The sequence below is a fragment of the Melospiza georgiana genome, chromosome 1 (assembly GCF_028018845.1).
Source record: "Melospiza georgiana isolate bMelGeo1 chromosome 1, bMelGeo1.pri, whole genome shotgun sequence".
Lineage (NCBI taxonomy): Eukaryota > Metazoa > Chordata > Aves > Passeriformes > Passerellidae > Melospiza > Melospiza georgiana.
The window spans coordinates 59,426,805-59,452,213 of NC_080430.1; the positions used below are offsets into that span (position 1 = coordinate 59,426,805).

General features: G+C 37.0%; 1 protein-coding gene across 2 annotated transcripts in view; it reads left to right on the top strand.

Annotated features, from left to right (window-relative positions):
• The window catches only part of SLC12A7 (solute carrier family 12 member 7), a 75,837-nt gene that overhangs the window by 34,994 nt on the left and 15,434 nt on the right, over positions 1-25,409 (top strand). For both annotated transcript variants that reach the window (XM_058042306.1, XM_058042314.1), the window contains exons 12-18: positions 11,695-11,869; positions 13,668-13,786; positions 14,487-14,585; positions 16,474-16,593; positions 18,246-18,350; positions 20,432-20,600; positions 23,206-23,401. In XM_058042306.1, coding sequence (XP_057898289.1) covers positions 11,695-11,869; positions 13,668-13,786; positions 14,487-14,585; positions 16,474-16,593; positions 18,246-18,350; positions 20,432-20,600; positions 23,206-23,401 — 983 coding nt within the window. The remainder of the gene's footprint in view (positions 1-11,694; positions 11,870-13,667; positions 13,787-14,486; positions 14,586-16,473; positions 16,594-18,245; positions 18,351-20,431; positions 20,601-23,205; positions 23,402-25,409) is intronic.

Genomic DNA, 25,409 nt, shown 5'->3' on the forward strand with positions numbered 1-25,409 from the left:
TATTGCCAGCCAGGGGTCTATGTACAAATCACAAACAGAACGGGACTGCTAAGAACGCGTCTCAAGCTGTTGTATTTTCCAGCATCAGTCTCATTACATGGTTATGACAATGGGAAGATGCCAGCAGCTCACATCCCAGACAGCAGACAAAGAACTTAATGTTACAGCTTACTTTAAAAGTTTTTTGACTAATCACACAAAGCAAAAGCATATTGGCAGTAGTTCTATCCAACCACTATAAGCACACATACCTTTGGTTAAAACAGTGCTTGCTTATTTCAAATACAGTATCTGCTTGAAAGCCATAAAACACAATGCACAGAGCTCCATTACTAAGCTTAGAACTTCCTAATATCTTGCTAGGTATACTTTTCTGCAGCTTAGAGAGTTATTCTAGACAAGCACTAATAGACAGACCATTGTTCTATTTGTCCTTACTTTTCTACTTCTTATATAATTTTTCTGCTGACAAATCTTACAGCTACTGCTTAGCTCTAATTGCAGTTCTGCTGTCTCTGAGGCCTGTCTTTTGCAGCTTTCCCAAAACCCTCTGATTCTGAGGATTCCCACAATTCCTCCTCTCGGTTCAACTAAAAAGAAACCTTCATAACCGTGTTGTTTATTAACTATTTTGTGTTTCGTATCTTTACCATAATATATCTGCTTATTACTTACTTAAAGCTTTTTTTTTGCTCACATCAAGCATTGCTATATTACAACACAGCAATTTTAATGCCGTGAAAGTCTAGTCAGTTCAAAGGACATAAGTCATGTGTGATGATGACAAGTCATTATTCATAAAAGTCTCATTGGTTCCAAGGTCTTACTTTAAAACTTTCCTCAATGTCTGTACCTTCATCCACTATCTCTGTAAGATTTTGAGAACTCTGCAAATCCATTTCCTACCTCTTTCTCTTGTATTTTAAAAACTTCTTTGATAGTTTTGTCCATCATTTGTCACACACACCAAAGTATGCAAGATATCACTACTAGTATCACCACTAAAACACCCAACACGTATAAACCTATTTTACAAAGTTCTGTCAGCCAAGGTGCAAAGCTCCATTCTTTGAACAAATCATCTAACCATGACCCACCATCTTCTTTAATTTGAGCTGTTAAATCTATCAGCTTTTTTATGCTTTTGTGGGTGGATTCAGAATGATCAGACAGGTTCATACAACACAATCCTTCAAATTCCTCCAACCATGTCCATGTACCAGTAAGAGAAAATCAATTGCTCCTCCGTTTTGAAGTGTAGCATGCCTAACACAGTTAACATCTGTCAGCATACCACTGATTGCAGTGGATGTGGCATTCATTTGTTTACTCAGCCAACATCCAACCCAATTTAATTGTTTCAATACCATTGCTGAAGCCAGTTGGGATAAAAACAAACCTGCTGAAACACTTTTCGCAGCATTCCAAGGCATGAAATCACTCTTACAATTCTCATCATAGTGATGAGTAGATCTTGTTCCCCTATGTTTCTTCTTAATGACTACTTTAGCAGTAGGTGCTATCACAGTGAGCATACCAATGCTACATGGGCCACCTTCAGGGTGTGATGGAATACTCTGCCAAGCCCTATCTCCACAAATGAACCAATATCTTTTTGGTAATTTTCATGGATATTGGTCAGCCTTGGAAAGCACATCACAACTGTTTGAATAATGACACCAAAAACTTGAATTTCTCTATGCAAAATAATGGGGAGTGACATTGTACTTTGGAGGATCACCTTCTCGCTAATCATTAGCTGTAAATGTAAGGCAGAAATCCATTGTTAAAGAACCAAGGATTTCTAATTCTTGAGGTTCGGATACTGTTTTGGAAAGTTCTTTGGTCCAAATGTTCCAATTCAATACAGGATTGCTCCCATTGTCAGTTTCGCTAGGCTTACTATTGAATTGCTTTTTGATCAAGGGCAAATCCTTTACTGGCACACTGACCAGACAGGTTGAGGAAGGCTCTTCTGGTTCTGAGTTAGGCAAACATATGATATCTGAGCGTGCTGCCTTGGCTAAGGTCACCCAAACATTTGTTTGTCGTTGTTCTACAGGTAGATCTGCACTACAAGAAACAATTAAAACCAACCAACACCAGCGTATAACTTGATTTCACTCTATCCTTTTCATGAACTAATTTTTGACAAAAAATCCTTCCATATATATCAATTAAAAACTTTGCTTTTGACCTTGAAATAAAATTTCACCTTTGAAAAGCCAAAAGAGGGAATCTACAACATAACAAAACAAAACCCACGCTTTTGCCAAAAATTAGCTCTATGAAACCAACAATTGACGCATTTATAAATAGCATAAAATCAGAGTTTGCAGGTTCCACCAATGTTCAAGGAACATCAGGCATGACCCGAGATCTCTCTGTTTGGCTCGTGTCTGTGTACTTGCTTCTACGGTCTTGAACTTGTCAACACGTTCTGGGGTGCAGTACAGCTTGACGTTTTTCACTGGGACCCACTTAATTCCTGCACCTATAGACACAGAAGCATACCCTTTGCCCCAAGTGATTAATTGGAAAGGACCTTCCATTTGTCCTGTCTCAAGGTTTCTAATTAAAATGGAGGGATTTTCTTTCAGTTTCACCTGTGTGTTATTTGAAAAATGCCTAAAAATTGGTGGATTGGGTTCTGGAACAAAGCTGTTTAAAAAATTTAAAACATATAAAGTTTGTCCAACCTCATCTGTGGTGTGACCTCTACTCCCCCCTTCTCTTGATCAAGAATGCATTTTAATGTCTGATGTGCCCTCTCAATAATTGCTTGACTTGTGGGAGAATGAGGAGTACCAAAGATTTGACAAAAACCCCAATCCTTTAAAAACATGGCCAATTTTTGAGATATTTATGCAGTACCATTGTCGGTTTTTACTTCTTGGATACACACCCATTGAAGCAAAAGCTTGAAAAAAATGGTGACAGGCATTACCTGTTTCACCTGTGTGAAGAGAGGCAAAAACTGCACCAGGGAATGTGTCCACTGAAACATTAATTATTTTAAATTTACCAAAGGAAGGGTATTTAGTGATATCCGTTTGCCATAAGCAGGCTTTGCAAACTTTGCGGGTTGACCGCTCCTGTAGAAACAGAAGGCTGCACAAACTGACAGTCAGGGCAAGTACTGATAATAGCTTTAGCTTGACTTTTGGAAATTTGAAACATTCCACAAGAGCATGTGCATTTTGGTGAAAAAAGGCATGACTGAGTTTTGCTTGGTCTAAAATGTTTGGCAAAATGTTTGAAATAACCACTGTCAGTTTGTCTGCTCTCGCATTTCCTTCCGCTAAAAATCAGGAAGCAAAGAATGAGCCCTGATGTGAGAAACAAAAGATGGGTTAGTTCTATATTGCAGAGTTGTATAAAGACATGAAAGGCAATGATATAAAGTGTCATTACTAACATCCTTTAAAACTGATCCTTCTATTCTTTTAACCACATTAGCAACATAAGCAGAAACTGTGATTCAATTAAACGGTTGTAGAAATAGCTGAAAAGCCCTAACCACAGTGACAAGTTCAACAATCTTTCTACTGTTTGAATATCTGATTCCCAAGTTTTATTTGTTTGGTTCAACCAAGTTACGACTGATTTGTGACTTTTGCCAGATCCATCAGCGAAGAAAGATTATTGCATTTAAAAGTTCTTCACTTAACATAGGTTTCTCTTTAAAACTCAATTTTACCTGCAATAATTTGTGCGCCAGGTAATGAACAGGACAAATACCTGGGAAGTTTAACAATGCATACTGCAAATCATCAGAATTTTGCACTGCCCAATCAAGATAATATTTTTTCAGTGGTAAATAGATAGCTGCAAATTCTTGGCCTGCTAGACTTAACAATCTTGTTCTGGTCTTAATTACATTTGTGCTGTCATCTCTAAAACTGTAAAAATAGTCTTTGGAAACCTATAGGGAAGAAAAACCCATTCTATTATCAGCAAAGGATCTCTCTGTGAAGGGTCCCATTGAAAAATGAGAACAAAAAGATGCATTTTTTTTCTTTTAAAATTGAAAAAAAGAAAGGCTTTTGTGGAATACAGCAATGAGCTTGTTGTCTTTGGAGAGCTTCCATGACCTTGTCAAGGGCTGCACGAGCTTCAGGTGTTAGAGTTCTAGGACAGTTGATGTCGCAGCTTCCTCTCAATAAATTAAAAATTGGACCCAGTTCATCATTGATAATTCCCAAAACTGGCCTGACCCAATTGAATTGTCCTCAAAGCAGTTGTAAATCTTGTAGGTTGGTGACACCAGAGCTGTATCTCCTGTGGTGTAATTGTTTTTTCAGTCATCTTCCATCCCAGATACTTCCAGGGTGGAACTTCTTGGATTTTGGTTACAGGAATTTCAAGTCCAGCATTTTGGATTTCAGCAACAACACTAGCACATGTTCGCTCCATCTCCATCTGTGTTGGAGCTGCGATGAGCAAATCATCCATGTAATGTAGAATCATGGATCTTGGATGCTTCTGTTGAACTGGAAACAAAGCTTGTGCAACAAAATATTGGCAAATTATAGGCGAATTCTTTCATTCCTTGAGGCAATGATTTCCAGTGGTATCTCTGCATGGGTTCTCTTCGACTGATGACTGGGACTGAAAAGGCAGTCTTGGAACATCATCAGGATGAAGTGAGATGTGGAAAAAAAGTCCTTTAAATCAATGACAGTGAGAGGCCAGTGGTTTTGGATCATTGATAAAGAAGGAAGTCCAGGTTGAAGAGGTTTCATGTCTTCAGTCACTTCATTGATCTTCAGGTCATGAAGCAACCTCCAGGAGTCCAATGTCTTCTTGTGGATGATGAATACTGGTCAATTCCAGGGACTGGTCATGCGTGTGATGTGACTTTGCTGTAATTGTTCCTTTACCAATCTTTTAAGAATATTTAATTTTTTCTCTGTTAAAGGCCATTGATCAATCCATTTAGGATGATTAGTTTTCCAGTTCAGCTTTAAAGTGGGAGGTTTCGACAAGGTTTCTATCACAGGCCCACTTTCAATTTTGCTCCCCATTGGGACAGGACGTCTATCCTCCAGACAGTGAGAGGCTTCTGAACAACAAAAGGACGTACTGTCACTGTAATTCCTTCAGAACCTGTAATGTTAATCGTGGATGCACTTTGCAAACACACAGTAGTACCTCCAATCTCTGTGAGAAAACCTGCAGGAGCTACCAAATCCTAATCACCGGGCCAAAACATGTGAGAAATTACAGTGGCATCTGCACTAGTATCCGGCGTGCCTGTAATGTGAATTGTTTTGGTGAGTCAGGCTGCAAGTTAATTTTGGTTGGTTACGGTCTAAACATTGCACCCAAAAGACCTCAAGACCTGAGATATTCATTACAATTTACTGACACAACAGCTAGAAGGACTGAAAGTCCAAAAATTTTGTTGCTGGCTTTGCCTAGAATCAAAAATCTTGACTTGTTGAAAAAAACCTGATAATTCCAGTAGAAATGCTTTCGTCACAAAAATTATTTAAAAGATGTATCAATTTTCAGGAGGCCAATTCAAACCTTGTACGTGAGGGTATTGGGCTGGGACCATTTGGGGAATGGTTGACTGAGGGACAAATTATTGAGGTACCGATACCATTTGACTGGGTAATTGACTGTAAGGAGGTACCACTACTTGTGCCTAGGCGAGGTGGTAATCTGCGCTCTTTTGGGTTTAACGACAAAGGTTTGCCACCATTGTCAAATTGAGAGTGACAGTACTTAACAAGATTCTTCCCTTTCTGACATTGAGGGTAAATAGGAAGTTGTTTAGGTTGGATTGTTTTTGTAGGACAATCCTTTTTCATGTGTCCTAGTTTACCACAAGCAAAGCAACAAGCCTTTTTATCAGAGTCCAACTGTACAGTACTAAGAGATTTTAAAAAAATTTTTGTTTCTGCTTTTAAGGCCTTTTCAAACTTTTCCATTTGTTGTCCCAAATTTTCTCCCAAAGATTTTGCCAAACTATCTCCCAATGTTTTTCCTAACTTTTCTTGAACTTCGGCAATTTGCTTTCCAAAATCATTAACTTGCACATTAGCAAGATGCTGTGGACAGGTGAGCTTATTGCAAGCTGGTAGCATCTGTGTTACAGTTGGAGGCTGATCAGGTAAAGTTAAAATAATTTTTCTACATTCTTCACGAGCGTTGACAAAAGCAAGGTTTTCAATAATACAGGAATGAGCTTCTTCATCTGGACATTGTTTCTCGACAGGTTGGGTTAATCTATCTAGGAAAGAACCAAAGGATTCTAATTCACCTTGTCTGATAGTAGTTTAAGCATTTACATGGGTACCAGCTGGCTCAACTGAAAACAAAGCTTTTCAAGCAGCATCATTAATATCTGTGAGTACCGGCTGAGGAAATTCCACCACCTGATTTTCTGGTCTATGGAAAGGTGGATCACCTGCCATTTGGGTAATATCTATATTCTCATAAGGCAAATTTTCTTATTTTTCAATCAATTTATTAAGAAGTCTTTTCTATTGTAATTCCCATAAAAGATATTGTGAATTGGTTAAGATCAGGGAAGCCACATTTCAACAATTAGCAGGGACTAAGTCATAAGAATTAAATATGCTTTTCAACACATTATTAAAATAAGGAGAAGAAAACCCACTTTCTTTCAAAGCTTGATGGAGTTCTTTTATATCATGAGAGTTTAATATTGTGGATTTACATCATTACGACCACATCTTACAGGTAAGGCAAGGAGTTGTTCATTTGAATCCAAATATTTTTCTAAATTTTTATTAATATTAGACCAATTAGGTAGTTGAAATGTAAGGTTTACCTCTGATTTAGACTGTATTTTGTTTTTCCCTCTCATCACTCCTGTATCTGATACAGAAGAACATGTAGTGTTGTCACAGCAATCAGCTGTTCCAGGAACCCTGCCAAGAAGCTCCAGCTCTTGGCAGTAGTGTTGCCACAGCAACAAGCTTTCCCGGGAGCCCTGCCAGGAAGAGTGGAGGACGAGAGGTCCACATTCCCAACAATGCCCCCCCTGCTGGAGGTAGCAGCTGAGGAATGTGTTGTATTGGTTACAGGAAGAAAGCCAGAGCCTACTAAATCACATCTCAATTCACTAAATTTGGTCTTTTTAGATTCACACACATCGGGCTGCTCTCAAGCTGCAGATCCCAAATTTGTATTTGTGACACTTTCCAATGAACTGTTACAGGTTCCACACCATGCCCCTGACAACAAGGATGCAGCTGGAAAACTGTCCGCTCCCAGCTGATATCTCAGCATGCTTTTCCCCACCCCCAGCAGTGACTGAGACGGGCTTCAAGGCTTCTAAATGATCTGTGTCTCCACAGAAACTTTCCTGAGCTCTCCTGCCTCCACCCCATTCATCTTTCTGGCCAGAGCCATCCCAGCCCTGCTCAACCCCTGACTGCTGCCTGCCACCTCTGTCCTGCCCCCTGCCCACTCCTCTGCAGGCAGAGCCAAATCCACCAGCTATAACCAGAGGCTGGGGTGCTAAAAGCAGTGAAAACACTGGAAGAGGCTTGGGGGAGGAATTAATACGAAAAGAGCTCTTGGAACTGCAAAGCAATCTTCCCACCTGAGCCAAATCCGAGGGAGTGACTTCCTGGGAAGGGGAAACTGTGGCAGGGGTGTCCCCCACAGCCCCTCAGCCAGGCAGAGTGGATCCAGAGCTCCCCTCAGCAGTCCCTGCCTGCACAAATTCAGAACAAGATCCATCCACAACTTGTTCAGAAGAGGAGCGGGGCACAGAAACAGCAGCCCCTGTTTTGCAAAGCTTCCCCAAACTCATCCCCTGGACTTGTTAGACTCCCAACCTCCTCAGAACATGACTGCCAACTCCCCAAATTCTTGGAACACAACAAAAATCCCAAATGCTTTCCCAGGAATTCCGGGGGTTGATGATTTCATGTGGGAATGAGAGGATGCCTGGTCACAGCATCAGTGATGCAGGAAATCCTGGAAGAAACAGAGGACACAAATGAAGCTGATTTGATTCCCGCTTCCTGGGGATCAGGTTGCTGTCCACACTGCCTGAGGAAATCCTGTACACATCAGGAGAAGGGAAGGAACCCTGAACAAAACCTGAGATCCCCACAGAGGAGAATGAAGAGCCAGCACCACTTGAAATTAAAGTCTCAGAACCAAGTGTTCTGTTTTGGTGTTCGAGAAAGTCTCTATTACAATCATACTATTTACAGCTCTCCATTTAAACTCTGGAGACAGGCATTAGTTTGACCAAGGTCTCTCCCTTTTTGAAAGAGACTAGATTGTAAATTTTCCAGTTTATCTGATCCCAGAAATCAAAGGTAAAAGCAGACTTCAAGTCTATATTTTAAATATTTGCTTTTACCCAGATTAATGTCTTTTAGTTTATGTTTTAAGATGTCTGAATATCCTTTATCCTGTAAAATTGTCTCAAGCTGGTAAAAGATATTCAATTCAGTTTTAGATAGATTGTTTCTCATATCATTGCCCAGAAGTCCCTGAAGTTGCTATTTATTACTTACAAGGATATCAGCTAGAGATGACAAAGGGGATGATCCATTCCTTCTATTAACAGCCTGGGCCTCCAGCGACAGCACTGTCCACGGTCTTCTTTTTTATTCCTCTAATCTAACAATCCTCTTCACAAAAGAGCACCATTTGTCACCGGTCAGGATGGGACTGCTAAGGAACGCATCTCAAGCTGTTGTATTTTCCAGCATCAGTCTCATTACATGGTTATGACAATGGGAAGATGCCAGCAGCTCACATCCCAGACAGCAGACAAAGAACTTAATGTTACAACTTACTTTAAAAGTTTTTTAATCAATCACACAAAGCAAAAGCATATTGACAGTAGTTCTATCCAACCACTATAAGCACACATACCTTTGGTTAAAACAGTGCTTGCTTATTTCAAATACAGTATCTGCTTGAAAGCCATAAAACACAATGCACAGAGCTCCATTACTAAGCTTAGAACTTCCTAATATCTTGCTAGGTATACTTTTCTGCAGCTTAGAGAGTTATTCTAGACAAGCATTAATAGACAGACCATTGTTCTATTTGTCCTTACTTTTCTACTTCTTATATAATTTTTCTGCTGACAAATCTTACAGCTACTGCTTAGCTCTAATTGCAGTTCTGCTGTCTCTGAGGCCTGTCTTTTGCAGCTTTCCCAAAACCCTCTGATTTTATGGATTCCCACAAGTAGCTTTCGTACCAATTATTTTATTGGTTAATAACAAGTTGTTATCCTGTACTGATTGGTCACTGAAACCCCTGGTGTGTACGTGCAGGACATGTTGCTTGTGAGAGATAGTTTTCATTTTTCTATCTAACGGTGTAAAAACAGTTTACACAGGTGCTAGTTGTTTTTCACCCAGGAATAGATTGTTATGTTAACAAACTGCTCACACCATAATGGCTTTCACATAGGAATTTGTAAAGTGCTACCTTGACAAGGCTAGCCACTGATTCCAGGAGACCAGGCCTGATCTTATGAGGCCTTTCTTTTATGATTTTTCTACGTTACTGCAACATAATCCTTGTTTGCATTAGGAGGAAGAGCGTTGCCAGTGGGTCAAGGGAGATCGTTCTTCCCCTCCACTCAGCCCTGGTGAGACTGCATTTGGACTGCTGTGTCCATTTCTGGGCTCCTCAGTACATGAGTGACATGGAGCCTCTGGAGGGCTATGAAGATGATAAAGGGATTGGAGCATCCCTCTTATGAGGAAAGGCTGAGGGAACTGGGCCTGTTCAGCCTAAAGAAGAGACAACTGAGAGGGGACCTCATCAATGTATTTAAGTAACTAAAGGAGGGGTGCTAAGAAGATGGAACTGGGCTCTTATCAGTGTTGCCAACCAACAGGAAAAAACAATGGGCAGAAACTGATGCACAGGAAGTTCCACATGAATATGAGGAAGAACGTCTTTACTGTGCAAGTGATTGTGCACTGGAACAGATTGCCCAGAGAGGTTTTGGAGATATTCAAATATCTCTGCTCCTGGAGATATTCAGAAAGTGTCTGGACACAATCCTGTGCATTGTACTCTGCTTGAGCAAGGAGGTTGGATTAGATGACCTACTGTGGTTCCTTCCAATATTACTTGTTCTGTGATTCTGTGACTTTTACTTTAAAGTGATATTGCTGCATCAGTGAAAATATCTGTTAGTTTTTTCTTCATCATAAATATAAAAGCCAAATCAAACTGCCTAAGAAATAGTAAATGAATTCTGAAATAAGAAATTAAAGCAGAGCTAAACTCATATTTTTGAAATTTACCAGGCAACAGGAGGGGGAGGGAATTTTGTAAGCTCTTAGCTATCCTTAGAGCAGGTTGCATTGTAGCAAGAATCTTGAGTCCATGAGCTTTCATTTACATTGCTGCCAGTTCTCACTTGGCTGAAATTCAGCTGAAAGTGTGTGGATTTTCGGTCTGGTCTAAAAACTGGGTTCTGAGGCTTTTTTCATTATGATGGTCATATCTGCAATGAGAAAAAGTAGGTTGTACATTTTTTCTGTTTTTTGCATCTCTTGAAGTTATTCCTATCCTGTGTTTAGTTGAAAAATAGGCATTAGAATTTTAACTAAGAATTATATACAGTTATAGAAATCTTATTATAGAAGTGCAATATGGGTTTTATCCTAAAATTTTGAGGGATGTGATTTACCATTTTTTACTTCATCTGCTGAAAATAGTACATAGCCATGCATCCCAACTTGGGCATAAGCAAGAATTTAAACATCAGTGTATTATAGTCACTTCATTGCTGTGTCTCTTGACCCTATTTTTAAAAGCAGGTCTGAAAAGACAAAAAACATTTAATTTTCCTTAATTTTTCTCTTATCTTATTTCTGTAGACTTTTTCTTTTATTAAGAAAAAACGGAACACATTAGGAAAAAATAATGGTCATATCACAGTAGAGATAGCCTTAAAATTAATTTTGGCTGCTTACTAACAACAGTAAGATGAACAAGAAAAACCCTACTTGCTTTTAAAACAAAACTGCCAGTTCAAAGGAGGGGGTAGGGTGGAATAACTTTTTTGTAGTTTATTCAAGTAATGCCTAAATTAACATAAAGTTGGGTATCTAAAAAAAAAAGTGGAGGTAGTATTGGATGGGACACTCAGGACTGTAATGAAAGCACCTCTTCCTGACTTCTACCCACTTGTTTGCTCTAGTAAATTAAAAATTGCGTCAGGTTGCACAACAGCCAGAAGATGTTGAAAACTCAAAATGGTTGTGTCTTTTTGTATGTCAGTGTCACACTTTTAAAAGGAAAGGCTAATCCTTTTTGTGAATCTCCTGCTTATGCCCCAGGGTATACTTGTATATATAGTGGAACAGATATCTGCAAACTAGTTCCTAGCTCTTACAAGGATCTGTAAGATACAAATGTACATACTCTGCTATTGTTTTATTCAGAAATGATATCTGATAATTGCTGCATATCTGCTTAGAGGCAGCACTTAATGTGAAGTGATTATAATGTCTTCTTTAAAACAGCACAATAAAGAGAGATTGCTTGGTTGGGAAATCCTATAGTGCATACTGTAACACAGTGTTTATTGTCAAAAAGTGCTGTTGTCCAGAAAGATTGAAATGTGGGTGTTGAAGCTATAGTAAAAGTTATTTTAATGCTTACTGATTCTTGTTTTGTTTTGTTTTAATTATTTTTGTTTCCCTTTTCTTTCCTAAGGTTTGGAGAAGCAGTTAATGGAAATCTGGTGGTTGGTACACTAGCCTGGCCTTCTCCATGGGTTATTGTGATTGGTTCATTCTTTTCAACATGCGGTGCTGGTCTCCAGAGTCTCACTGGTGCACCCCGGCTATTGCAGGCCATTGCAAGAGATGGCATTGTACCATTTATTCAAGTGAGACTTTTTTATTCATGTTGTTACAGTATTTTGGAAAAAAAAGTTGACACATTATTTCAGCTGTTCCTGTAGAGTATGAAGAAAAGATTTGGAGCTCAGTTCTATTTCTGTACAATAACTGATCAGGCTATTGTAGGACAAATTTGAGCTTCATTTTTGTGCATTGCAATTTAATTATATTTGATTTTACACATAAAAGTTGTTGGTTCCAAACTGAGACTCTAGTATTCTATAAATGGAAATAAATAATTAAGAAGCAATTCATAACTGAACTTCTAGACTCTAGGCTGTGTTTACTGCTTGTATTTGTGAACAGAGTTATTTAATCTCACTATGGAACTCCATAAAACTTCTCATATTACAGAGATGAAATTCTAATTTTTATTCATTTTTGTAAGGTAAATTAAGTCAGTAAATAGAACAATACAATTCTATCCCATTACTCCAAATATGAAGATTTGTTCCAAGTGCATGTTTAAGAAGAAATAAATCAGATTTTTCTCAAAGTAAGGGAGCTGGCAAACAGAAGATGATAAGAGAATTCTTGCTGGGCTGCCTCTGCAAAACCTAAACTACACTTGAGTTAAAAAAAAGTAAATAAAACTCCAAAAGATTATGTTTGGAGAGCAAAGCTGTGATCTGTATGGTGAAGTTTGGAGTTTGAAAGCTTATCTCAAGACTTGCAAGACTATCTGTAACAGGAAATAAATACACTAAGTATGCTGGGGTGGAGGGACTGAGTAGTGGTGGAGTTTGACTTGTCAATAGAAAGGGGCTGTAATGGAGTAAGTTGTAAGTTCTGGGTAGTGTAGAGAAAAAGAAACAAGAAAGATTTACTTTTGCCTGAAGCAAAAATTTGGTAGAGAGAAGGTGACATTATGATTACACATCCTGAGAGTTAGACTTGAAAGGAATGGAGAATCAAAAGGAAAGATTTGTGGTTCTGGAAGTGAAAGAAGGAGAATTGAAGAGAAGCAGGCTATTTAGAGAACAATTTGACACTTAAGGATGCACTTGTTGTTTTGGAGTGATATGGTTACTGCATGGATAATCAAGGAAACGCAAGGACATTATTATAGAAGCAAGACTGATATATTTAAGAAAAAAACTAAAGACTTGAAACATGACTGGAAAAGAAAAGGATTTTAATATAATAGTAGGAAAATAGATGGAGGACAGGAAGCTAAAAGAAGAGGACAACATGGAGAATGAATGAGATCTTAATTTCTGTATTTGAATGGAGGAATATGGAGGAGAATAAATACCACTGGAATCTCAGGCATTTTGCCATCTCTCATCAGGATGACTGTAGAGAATTCTCCACAAAGGAAATTACCACATGCAAAATGTTTTTTGGTAGGGCACTGTGCAGGATCATAGTCTTGTCTAGTTTCTCTTTAAGGGTCAATATTATGTTGGTAAGTACTGAATTGACACCTAATTTCTATGTTACAAAAGGTACTGGCCTAAACTGTATTAGCTTTTTACTTGGCATAAATCTCTTATGCATATGATTTTTAATTTTCTCAAGAATATTTCAATGAAAGCTTCCATAGGACTTCAATGTTATGTAGTCATTCGCTTACTTTAGTAAGCATATTTCATATTGGATATGTGTGTTTTGCACTTTTAATTTTGGCTTTTCACAGGATAGATTGCATCATTTTCCTTTGTAACTAATAACTACTTTTAGTTCAAGTTAGACTAAATAAGTTAGTTCATGATTTGCACCATAGTTTATTACTGTCTAATGAACAGCTTTCCCTAATCTTACTATGAACTTGAATTGAACTAGATATTTGGTCATGGAAAAGCAAATGGAGAACCTACTTGGGCTCTGCTTCTCACTGTTGGTATTTGTGAAATAGGAATTTTGATAGCCTCATTGGACAGTGTAGCACCGATTCTTTCAATGTAAGTACAAGTGTGATGTTTTATGTTCTTAAGTTAAATAATGTTTTCTTTTAAAATTAACTAGGTAATTAATTTTCTTTTTTAAATAATACATGTTAGACTTTGTTTTCTATCAAATTATATTCCTATTTGATCTTGGAGATAGTATGAAACAACAAACTGTTTGGACTGAACTAATTTCTAGGCACAAAGACATTTTTCCATGACAGATGTCTGGAATGATAATGTTCAACTCTCAAAAAACTTGGATTTTAAAATAATAATTACTGCTATTTTAGGTCAAGTGTATCTAACAGAGACAGACAAAATTCAGTCTTTTAGAATATGAATAGAATTTTTTTATTGATTTTGTCCAGAACATGATACCATCTGAGCTACTATAGAAAAAGAAAAAAATTAACTCTGTCCCAGCCAAAAATGATACACCATGATTGTCAGTTAGTTGCCACGTTTGTTTCCAAAACACGTCTTTGAGGCTCTATATTATGATAATATGATATTTTGAGACCTAATATTCTGTAAGCAATCTTAATGTGTGTCTTGTGTTCTCTTGGCCACTGTGAACATAGTATACAGAAAACTGTATACTAGCATATAGGAAACTGGACACCTTCCTTCCCTTTTTTGGATTGTGTTTATATTTTAATGCACATCTGTCTAGTACGTTTCTTATTAGAAAATGCTCTTCCTTTCTTAACAGGTTTTTCCTTATGTGCTATATGTTTGTAAATCTGGCTTGTGCAGTTCAGACGCTTTTGCGAACTCCCAACTGGAGACCTCGTTTCAAGTATTACCACTGGTAGGGAATATTTCTTCATTCAGAAGAGTTAAAACTAACTATACAGCCCTAAATTTTTAATTTTATTGCAATAATAAAGCAAAATCTCCTTTCTGACTTAAATGAGTTATGATTCATGCACTCAATAAAAGCATAATTTGTTTTCATGTTTTTAGAATAGTGCCATAGTAATAACAGTGATAATGAAAATGTGTGGCTAATATAGATAATTTGGAAAAGGGTTACAGGATGACATTTTATTCTGCTTAGAAGCCAAGACATCTTCTGTGGGAAAATGAGTATGAAAAACCATGAAATCTGCCTTGTATATATACTTAAGGAGAACTGGTAAAAATGTTCAGGAAGGTTAGGACGATTTTTATTTTGGTTATGCAAAAAATACACAAACCTAAAACTTCTACAGAAAAAAGTCTCATTCAATATACATCAGTTGGTTCATTGATGATGTGATGACTGGTTTTAAAATATGCTTTGGACATTGCATTTGATAACTGAAGTAAACCCTTTAAAAAAATGAGTAATAATACAGAAGGTGAAAGTGTGGGGGTTTTTTGTTTAATCTTTTTTTAATGGGTTAAGAATTTAAACATCTCAAACTAAGATTGGGAAGCTTCTTGATTTTTTTCTAACTGTATGTTAAAAGTACATAGCTTAATTAAAAAGAATTCTATTGAGAAATTTTACTGCTGAAATAACCTTAAATACTAGAGCATTTAGTAGATAAGCTGGCGTGATTCTAGGATGTAAGAGTTACTTATGGCTTTTCCTTTTAAAGAGTTGAGTGAAAACAAAATGTTGCAGTTTTAGCTTTGATAAAGCTTGTTGAATCTGCTCTGTAGTTACATACTAGTTTGACACCTAACCCTCCAAATACATACAATTGGCAACAATTCATTTTTGTATTTTTCTCAGAGACATCAGTGAGGCAGCTGACTCACTGTGTGACTACCTCTAGCCAAAGCAGGTGTTGGAATGTTCAGCAGGAATTGGGGTGGCATTTTCTTTTCTGAGTGAAAGTAGAGTTTTAGATTAATTCAGGCATGAAAGAGCAGCTGTTGTTTTTTTATACAAACTACAAGACTGATGTCCTCAGAACTTGTAGAAAGCATTCCCTTAGTTTAAATTTGAACTCAGTGCACTAAAGTACCAAACTAAAGGTACTAACCAAAGTTAACTATATCAACACACCTGTCAATATAGTCAAAGTTAGCTGTAATTTGGAAATCAGGTGAAAATTAATTTGGGAGGTTGTATATGACTAAAAATATACACAAAACTCTCAATTTTGAGATGATTTACATCTAAATTTGATAAATGTGGGCAAATCAGGCATATAGACTTAAGTTTGGAAATTATTTTGTAATTTTTTCAACTTACATTAATTCTTCTTCGTAACCTTTAGAAGATTGTTATCTGTATTCTATTGACTTATGTTAATGGCCAAGAGACAGACCACAATGGAAGTGAAGAATAGAATTGATCAGTCAAATAGAATTTAAACTAATCAACTATTTTTGCTGGAAGTAACAAAGTTGTTTTTTACTGTTTGAATTTTTTAGCCTAAATTCAAATCAACAGTAGTATGTGATAATGTGTTTTGAAACTGAGTTTACTTGGAGGTACTAAAGTTTCAATACTGTGTATACTACAAATGTAGTAAATCTATTGTTACAGCTAATTTAGATGCATTATTTATGTCACACAAAGGTTCTGAATGCAATTTTTTCATATAAGCTAAAATTGGGACAATGCATTTTTTATTTTATAATAGCTAAAAAATAACCTTTGAAGGTGAAAGGCCTTTCTGGAAGTTACCTTAAATAAGAAATTAACTTTGTAGAACATTTGCATGCCTATTAAAAAAATGGAAAAAAATGGTTTCTTTTAGGACTCTTTCATTCGTGGGGATGAGTTTATGTCTTGCCTTGATGTTCATTTGCTCTTGGTACTATGCTTTGATTGCCATGCTAATCGCAGGATGTATATACAAATACATAGAATATAGAGGGTAAGACCATATATCTTATTTATTCTATATTTAATATCTTTACTATTCAGCAAAAAGCTCTTTTGTATAAAACAGATACAACTGAAGTAATAAAGTTCAGAGTATTGTTTGAAACAAGGTAAGATCCGATCTCTGTTAAGGGTTGTAAGTTTTCCGATTTGAATTTCTCTGGAAGATCTGTTACATACTTTTCATCAGTGAGAACTCACAGAAATAAGAGCAAATAAGTCTGGGAAACTCTCGCTGGAGAAGAGATGAAGGTGTAATTTTGGTACTTCAGGAATATTACCTTTCAATATCAAGAAGCTATTACAAGACTGTAGATTATTATTACCTTGTGCAGAAGCTCAAACTCACATTTTTGTGTGTGTGGACTTGATTACTTTCTAGAATTAATCTTTAAATTGCAACATACTTTGCACTGTATGCATTTGTCAAGAGACAGTCATACCTGTAGGACATGCTGAGCAACTATGAGTCTTAAAGGGCATGCTGTGTTCATAAAAAAACCCAAAAATCCAAACAGCAAAGACCCCAACTAAATAACATATAAACACTACAGGTAATTATGATCAGTAAAGGAGCATGCTGTCCCTTTCTAAGGATAGATACCCTATGCTGAAAGAAAATAGTAATATCTTGGAGCAGGACATTGAAGCTAGGCCACTGTTTTGATGGGTGATTAAGCACAGCTCTTAAGTGGACCAGCTGGTATAAACGGTTCCACCCTGTGGATCCTCCATCTTTTAATATCTCCATTTCCAGATTAGATGCTTTTCTGGATTATAACACCTCTATTTACTGGTCTAATGATAAGGAAATCAATATCCCGATTTTAGTGAGGAAGTCAGATCACATGGTAACAGTTCCGCATGCATGTATATATTTTTTATATATATGTTCATACATAAAATTATGCATAATTCCAAATTTATATATAATTTCTTCAAATGCTGGCACATGCCAGGACATTTACCTTACTGAAGGAGATGCTTTACTAGAGGTAGCTTAGCTCAGAGAAAATTAATGAGTGAAAATCAGAGGGAGGGAGGGTGGGCAAGTGATAGGGACCCCTTGCCATTATAGAATCCATTGTCCTGACCAATTTCAATCATCAATATCCTATATTGGAATTAAAAGGACTGGAAAAGGTAGGGAGACTGAAAATGGACAGGAGAGTGGTTGGAGCTATAGGCTTTCTGGGAGAGAAGCTGGGAAGGAAAGAAAGTGGAGAAGACTATAGTGGTGGTGTTGAGGGCAAGATATGTTATACTAATCCATGTGAAGTCAAGTTTCACTTACTAATTTTGTGGCTTTAGAATAATTCCTTTTAAGTATCCTTCGTTTATTCATTCTAGTGCTAAAAAGCAACTTAAGTAGCTCTCACCATTACAAAAATGCTTCTGAAGTATAAAATAGACCATAGTAAATATTTATAAATACGGAAAAAATTACCTTGAAGGGGTCTGGAACTGCTTCACCTTGGTTAGTCTTCAATCTTGATTTAAGTCTACAAGACAAGGTTTTTTCATGCATTCATGCAAAAAGAGAGTGATCATTTTTTACATCCATTATCCCCCACATGAGAAAAAGTACTTGACCTGTATAAATAAATGAGACCCTGTTAATTGAATCACTTTTGTATCCTGAAGAGCGGAAAAAGAATGGGGCGATGGAATCCGAGGACTGTCTCTGAATGCAGCTCGCTATGCTTTGCTTCGTGTTGAAGACGGTCCTCCTCACACCAAGAACTGGAGGTAGAGTCCTATGTTTCTCAGAGTCACTTAATTCTTGAAATATGGAAATATATTGGAATGCTGCTGGTAAAGCAGTGAAGTAAAGATAAAGTGAGATTCACCTTTAAAATTATGTTTTAACTTGGGCATGGCAATTATGTCATTGCAATACTACTATTTTACTGAAACTGAATGTGACTTGTGGTCATCAACTTTGTGGCAAACTAACTTGACTTAAATCCATATAGTGTTGACAGGGTTTTCAAAAGTGCAGAAGAATTGTAATGTTTGATAAATTATAGATTTTTCAGTGTCAAAGAAACAGTTACCCTTGAATCTCACTGTGTCTACAGAAGAAACACTGCAATTCCATAAGCACTTTTTTTTTGTGTGTGTGTGTGTATGTATCCTCTGAAATACATTGTACAGATATACAGAGGACCCTTTTTTGTTTAAATTCTTTTTTGTGGTATTCTTTTTATATAGCTTCATTCAAAAGTAGCACTTTCTAAATTGCTTAGATGCCATTAAAACAAAATCTCACATTTTACTGTAATGGAGTTAGATGTCCTCTACTATTTTTGCAATGTATTTTTTTTAAATTTAATTTTTGTTAAATTTAATTTTCCTCAAAGCCAACTTTAAAAGTTACTTAACATTTAAAAATAAAGGACGTTTGCACATTGTCACTTCTGATGAATGTAATGTGATACTTTAATTCTAGTCACTGCTCAGTGATATCATGAGGTGCATGCACATGCAGTGTTTTGTTGTCCTTCAGTACAATGGCATTACTTTACCATTTTTCCTGGGACTGATGAACTTGGCATCTCAGAAATACCAATGTAATGTAGCATTGACAATCCTGTTAAATATTTGACTACTTCAGTTCCAAATGAGCTTTCTGTTGTGTCAGTGCAAATGCTAGAACTGAACAATCTTGTTACATCTTAAACTGTGCTAATTTTGAGGTAGGAAGTATGATCCAACTTGTCATCAGTCTTTTGAATTTGTAGCAATACAGGAAAAGTATAAAATGTTGATTTGTGAAAAGTAAGTAGATTGAATATTGATTAAAGGAAACAGAGTGCATCCTCATCTAGTATGCAGTTGAAACTGAACTTTGGGTACTCTTAGTATGATTAAGGGGTTGACTGTCCTTTTGTAAGGACCTACACAGGTAGAGGGGTGGCTCATTTGAGAGCATCATAAAAATCCAGAATAGATGACTTGCAGTTATCTTTCTATCCTTACCTGAATATGCCTAGTACAGGCATATTCAGAGCAGTGATACAAGACTGGGAAGCTGCTTTCATAAAAAGGGCCTGTGGTTCCCAGGAGATAGTAATCCAGCAGTGTGTCTTGGCAATGGCATGCTGGACAGGAGGACAAATAGTACATTGAGAAGTAAATATATCGGGGGATGTTTATTTTTGTTTAGTACTCATTAGAATACATTTAGACTATTTCTTCCATGTTTATGTACCATGATGTAGGAATGACAAACTTGAGTAGATACAACTGCAGATGATGGTGGGAGCACAGGGCCATCTCTCCTGTGGGGAGGGCTGACGGGCTATGCCTATTCAGCTAGGGGGAGGCTGAAGAGGTTAAAGTTATAACTAACTAATTAAACATACAAAACCTAAAAGAAGGTTACTAAGAAGATGGATTTCTTACAGCAGATTAGGATTGGAGAATAAGAGAACGTGATAAAATAATTAAGCACTGAAGAGGTGACCCAGAGGTTTGTTTCTAGATGTTTTCCAAATCTAACTGAATGAAGCAGTAAACAATGTTCAGTGTTTAGTCATTTCAAGCAGCAGGTTGCACCAGATGACATTGGAAGAGTGATTTTATAATTTTCTAGGGGAAACTGGTCTTTAATGGAACTTTTCAAGATGACATTGTGATGATTTATGTATTCCGTACCTGAACTGTTGTTTGTAATTGCAAATTATGGCTTATCTACTTAGGAGTTGGCTGTTTTCCATTGAATTAAGCAATTAATCTGCATTTTATTAATTCTTCATTTTAATTTTCCAGTTCTTCCTAATGAATGTGTGTGTATGCACTAAACTTCTTTTCCTTTTGTTTGGCAGGCCGCAACTTTTGGTCTTGTTAAACTTGGATAATGAGCAGTTAGTCAAACACCCTAGATTGCTTTCTTTTACCTCTCAGTTGAAGGCTGGTAAAGGACTGACTATTGTGGGTTCTGTGCTTCAGGGAATCTACTTAGACAAATGTACAGAAACTCACAAAGCTGAAGAGGTATGTAAAAGAGAACTTGCAAATACTTGTAATGTTGAATCTGGATAGCTTATATATTTAATGAGAACAGACTGTTGTAAAATGTTGAATAAGACATCTAATTTTGCTTTCAGCACAATCAGTGATTATATAAAAAGAATGGATTGGTGTATGTAGCAAAACGTTTGATAAAATTTTCTAATATGATGAGGCAACACTGATACTTCCTAGCTTTTTCTTTAATATTGAGAGTCCTGGGCTTACAATCAAATTACATTAAAAAAAAAATTTAACACCCCTCTCAAAAAAATAAACCTGAAAAACCAACCCCCCCACAAAAACCCCCCAAAACAACCACAAAAAATCACCAAAACCCAGCAAGCTTTAACAAATTACCTTATAAAGAAAACAGCATATATTTAACAAAATATTTAATGTTTAACTAATAAATGCAAATGTTTGGCATAATATCATCCACATTATGTGATTTTCTACATCTTTCTAGAAATACATATGAGAATCAGGATTAGGAGTACTCTTTGCCAGAAAACTGTGAACAGGATCCTTCTTGGGATCCTTTATTTTATTTTTTATTTATATCATATGTCCAGAAAAAGTAGGCTAGGTAGGAAAAAATAGTAAGTTGTTATATAATTTAAAATTATATCCAACTATACCTACAAACACAAGTAAATTTAGTTTCAATTCAATTTCTTTAAAAATAATACTTGTGTTTACTTGCCTATGCAAACTCTCCTCCTCTTATCTTTATAGAGTGGGGAAACATTTGGAGAAACTATCATGTTTCCTGTACGTTTTTGAAATGTCCAAAAGTAGGTTTTGATTGCCATTATATCTTCCATATTGGTTAATTTCTGCAGTGTTGCCCAAAAGAGTACCAGTTGATATGCCTACTATTTGATCCAAATAGCCTTCAAAGCTGTGTAAAAACCCATGTGATTTTTTCAAACCTCATCTCTTAAACATATGAGCATTTAAAATCTTGTAATGAACTAGCTAACATAGCTAACTGCCCATTTCCTCACAGTTTTCCTTTTTCTTCCTCTTGCTATTCAGGCCTATCCATAGTGGTTTTTAAAATAAGAAAGTATAAAGATAGATTATCTATTTGATATCACATGAAAAGGTTCTAAGAGAACAATTAACTTGAAAACAAGCTGAAAAGTCCAACCATGCTGTATTGTGGAAGTAGTTGTTACTAAGCTTTTGCTATCAACATGTATGAGTAGAAAACAAGATGAAGAATACAAAATTAGGCCTATGAAATAAAACAGGAAAAAACCTTTAAACAGAAACTGTTTACCCACAAGAATTTGAAATGTTATTTGTAGACAGCCTAACTTAACTGTTTTTCTGAGAGATGGAAAATGAATGAGTTTAAGGGCGGCATAATCCATGGGTTTTCTGGAGAGTCAGACTTGATGTTAAGATTTAGGAAACTATTGCTTTTAAAATGGAAATGAAGATGAATTGTAAAAGTTTCAGCATCTGAAGGCCTCATTGGTTCTGGAGAAATTAAACCAGAAAGTGTTTCTAGGAGACCTGTAGAAAAGAAAGATTTTCTTCTGTCTGTCATTAAAAAAACCCCATCTATTTAAAATGATAAACCCTCACAGATATTATTTGTACAGACATACTTGTTATCTTTGCTAGCAAATTCTCTGAAGACATTTTTCTCTGTTACATAGAGTTTCTGATGTGAAGTTATACTGAGACAGTGCCTGGCACTCTGTGATTTAATCTGTTCCTGATAATTTTTGACAAATTCTGTTTTTTTGTAAAATACAAAATATTTATGTACTAGTTCTTCCTTCTGAAACATGTTGATCTCCCCCACAAGTCACTGATGATGGGGGGGGGGGGTTTAAAGTTATTTAATCAGAAAATAATAATTGCCAAAGCTCATGTTCCCTGGTCAAGCTTGATACTGGTTTGAATGCTTCTTTTAAACTACCTTGTTACGTGTCTTTGTGTTTGTCAGTGTTTAAAGGAGAGGAGCTATTCTGAAATTAAAGGACTGTGGGATATTTAATCTGGTCAGTTTATCTCATCATTATTTGGACAGTGCTTCCAATTTTCTCTTGCACATCTGTTTTTCCATGTTGGGAGCTGATAAATTATTAGCCTCTTAATGTCAAAGGTATTTAAGGAACTTTGGCAGCCTCATCTTTTTAAGTACTTGGCATCACACTTCCAAGCTCTTCCAATTCCAAAAGAAATGACTGATCATTCTAACCATACCCTGCTTTGTCAGTCACTGGTTTTGAATTTACCTGAAGCAGTGTTACTTCATTTATCTTCATCTATGTGTCTTTTACTCATGTCTTGTTCATTCTTCTTTGGAAATAAAAGGCTGAATAATTAAAATAATAAAAAAACTGTGTGGTATCTTTTGGAGTGGTAGCAATTTGGGCTCTAGATTTCATATTCTTTTCATAGATTTCATATTCTCATAGATTTCCATTCTTTTGGAATTAGTGATATCTTCATGTTGGTTATACATTGTTGATATAGTTTTGCTATTATTTAATGCTGCTACTCCTTCTGGTGTTAATTATCAGTGTTGATGGTTTGTATTTCCTTATGTGTAATTTTCCTATTGCAGAATGTTAAGGCCTTAATGGGTGTAGAAAAGACTAAAGGATTTTGCCAGATTGTGGTATCTCCTAACTTCAGAGATGGAATATCCTATTTGATTCAGTCAGCTGGTCTAGGAGGGATGAAGCACAACACGGTCCTGATGGCATGGCCACAATCGTGGAAGCAGGCAGAAAATCGTTTCTCATGGAAAAATTTTGTTGGTATGTGTTTATTGACTTTCTCATTTGCATGTGTAATTCGACTGTGTGACTAATGTATTTGCTGTGTGGAGGAAATGTGCTACTGAACATCTGGTGGACAATTGAATCTGTATCTGATTTAATCTGGAGTCGGTTTTCTCAGCCCTCTTCAACCACAGGTTTGCTTTTTCTTCTAAGCAGGTTGATCACTAAATTCAGTGTCATGGTTTAGGAATGCTGCTTGGCAATTTAGTGCTCCCATTGAGACTTTCCAAACCACACTGCTGCTTGCTGTCCCCCTTTGTCTTTCCCCATCCCACTTGGGCTGGGTTGGAGAGAAAAATTGGAGGCACAAAAGGTAAGGATCACAGATTAAAATAAGAACAATTTACTGGAAACAGCAATGAAATAAGAAAATTAGCAGTAAGAGCAAGAGTGTTATTAACAGAAAGTATACAAAAAAAAGTGATCCTCATGCAAAAATGTCCACCATGCAGCTTGACCCAACCATAGCCATGCCACTCCAACCACTCCCTCTGGCTCAGAACTAGTGCCACTCAGCCATTCCTCCTTGGCTTTGAATCGGGCCCATGCTTATTCTACCAGAAGAAACCCCTTCTCCTTGGAAGAGACTGCCTTAGCCCTGCCCCTGGCAATGACCTGATGTGGTATAGAATAACCTCTGGGTCCTAGCCATGCCCCCTCCTGGCTGTTGAAAAAATTAACTGTGTCCTGGCCAGAAGCAAAACATTATCCACCCCATATTTTATACCATTTATATGGTATAAAATCGTGCCTGGATTCTAATCCTTCCAACTTCTATATTTATATATGTCATTGCATGTATGTATGTATATGAATGTGTGTGTGCATATATATATATATATATATATATATATATATATATATATATATAACAAGTATAATTTCCACAGTCGATATCCATTCCTCCAAGATGTCTCTTGTGTCCATCTAGTCCATGACTGCAGGTTTTAAGTGTTTTCCAGAGCAGGAGGGCTGGTTGCAAGCTGCATCAGGAGCTCAAAACTGGTGCGTCTGTCGTAGTCCATGCTTGTGGTCCATGGTTAAGTCCACTTCTCCATCACAAGCCCATTGCTATGTTGCATCTCTTTTCCAGTGACCTAAAGATATCATTGGCCCACTGAGCTAAAAATAATTCAGCCTATGTTGCCGCCTGAGAGACTTCATTCTTGGCTGCCCAATGCACCTGTCCATTGTTGCAATGTACTTCAATAGCCTGACTTTTGGGTATGTGTGCATCTACATGATGCTTTTACAACCAACTTCTCTACCCAAGCAGCAATGTCTTGCCACAATTCAGCAGCCCAGGTGGCTTTACCTCTGTGCTGCCAATAGGTCTTTTTCAGTAGTTTTAGCCATCCCCACAGAGCATTTGCTACCATACATGAGTCAATTACAGCTAGAGCATTGGCCATTTATTTTGTTCAGTGATACTTAAAGCCAGCTGGACGCCATTCAGCTCCACAACCTGATTTGATCCACATTGTCCCTCAAAAGTTTCTGTGACTCACCACACAGGAGTCCATACAGCAGCCTTCCATTTTCCATGTATCCCTACAATATGAGAGGAATTGTCAGTAAAAACAACATAACACTTTTCTTTTTCAGGTAGCTGATTATATGGTGGGGCCTCCTCAGCATGTATCACCTTTTCCTCCTCTGATTTTAGTACAAAATTTTTATTTTTGGTTTGGTTTGTCATGACTTCTAAGATGCCTGTGTAGTCAGGGTTTCCTGTTCAAGCTCACTGTGTGATCAGCATGACCCATTTACTCCACATAACAGTGGCATGATGTGTGGAAGAGATTTTTCCTTTGAACATTCAGCCCAGCACTGGCAGTTGGAATGCCAGGAGGAGCTGTGCTTTGGTGCTAATCACTTCTGAAGATGCTTGAACCTCTTTATAATACACAGTTGTAATGCCAGTAGCCCTTTTTCAGTAGGGGTGTAACAGGCATCAGGTCCTTTGCATCTAGATTCCTGAACC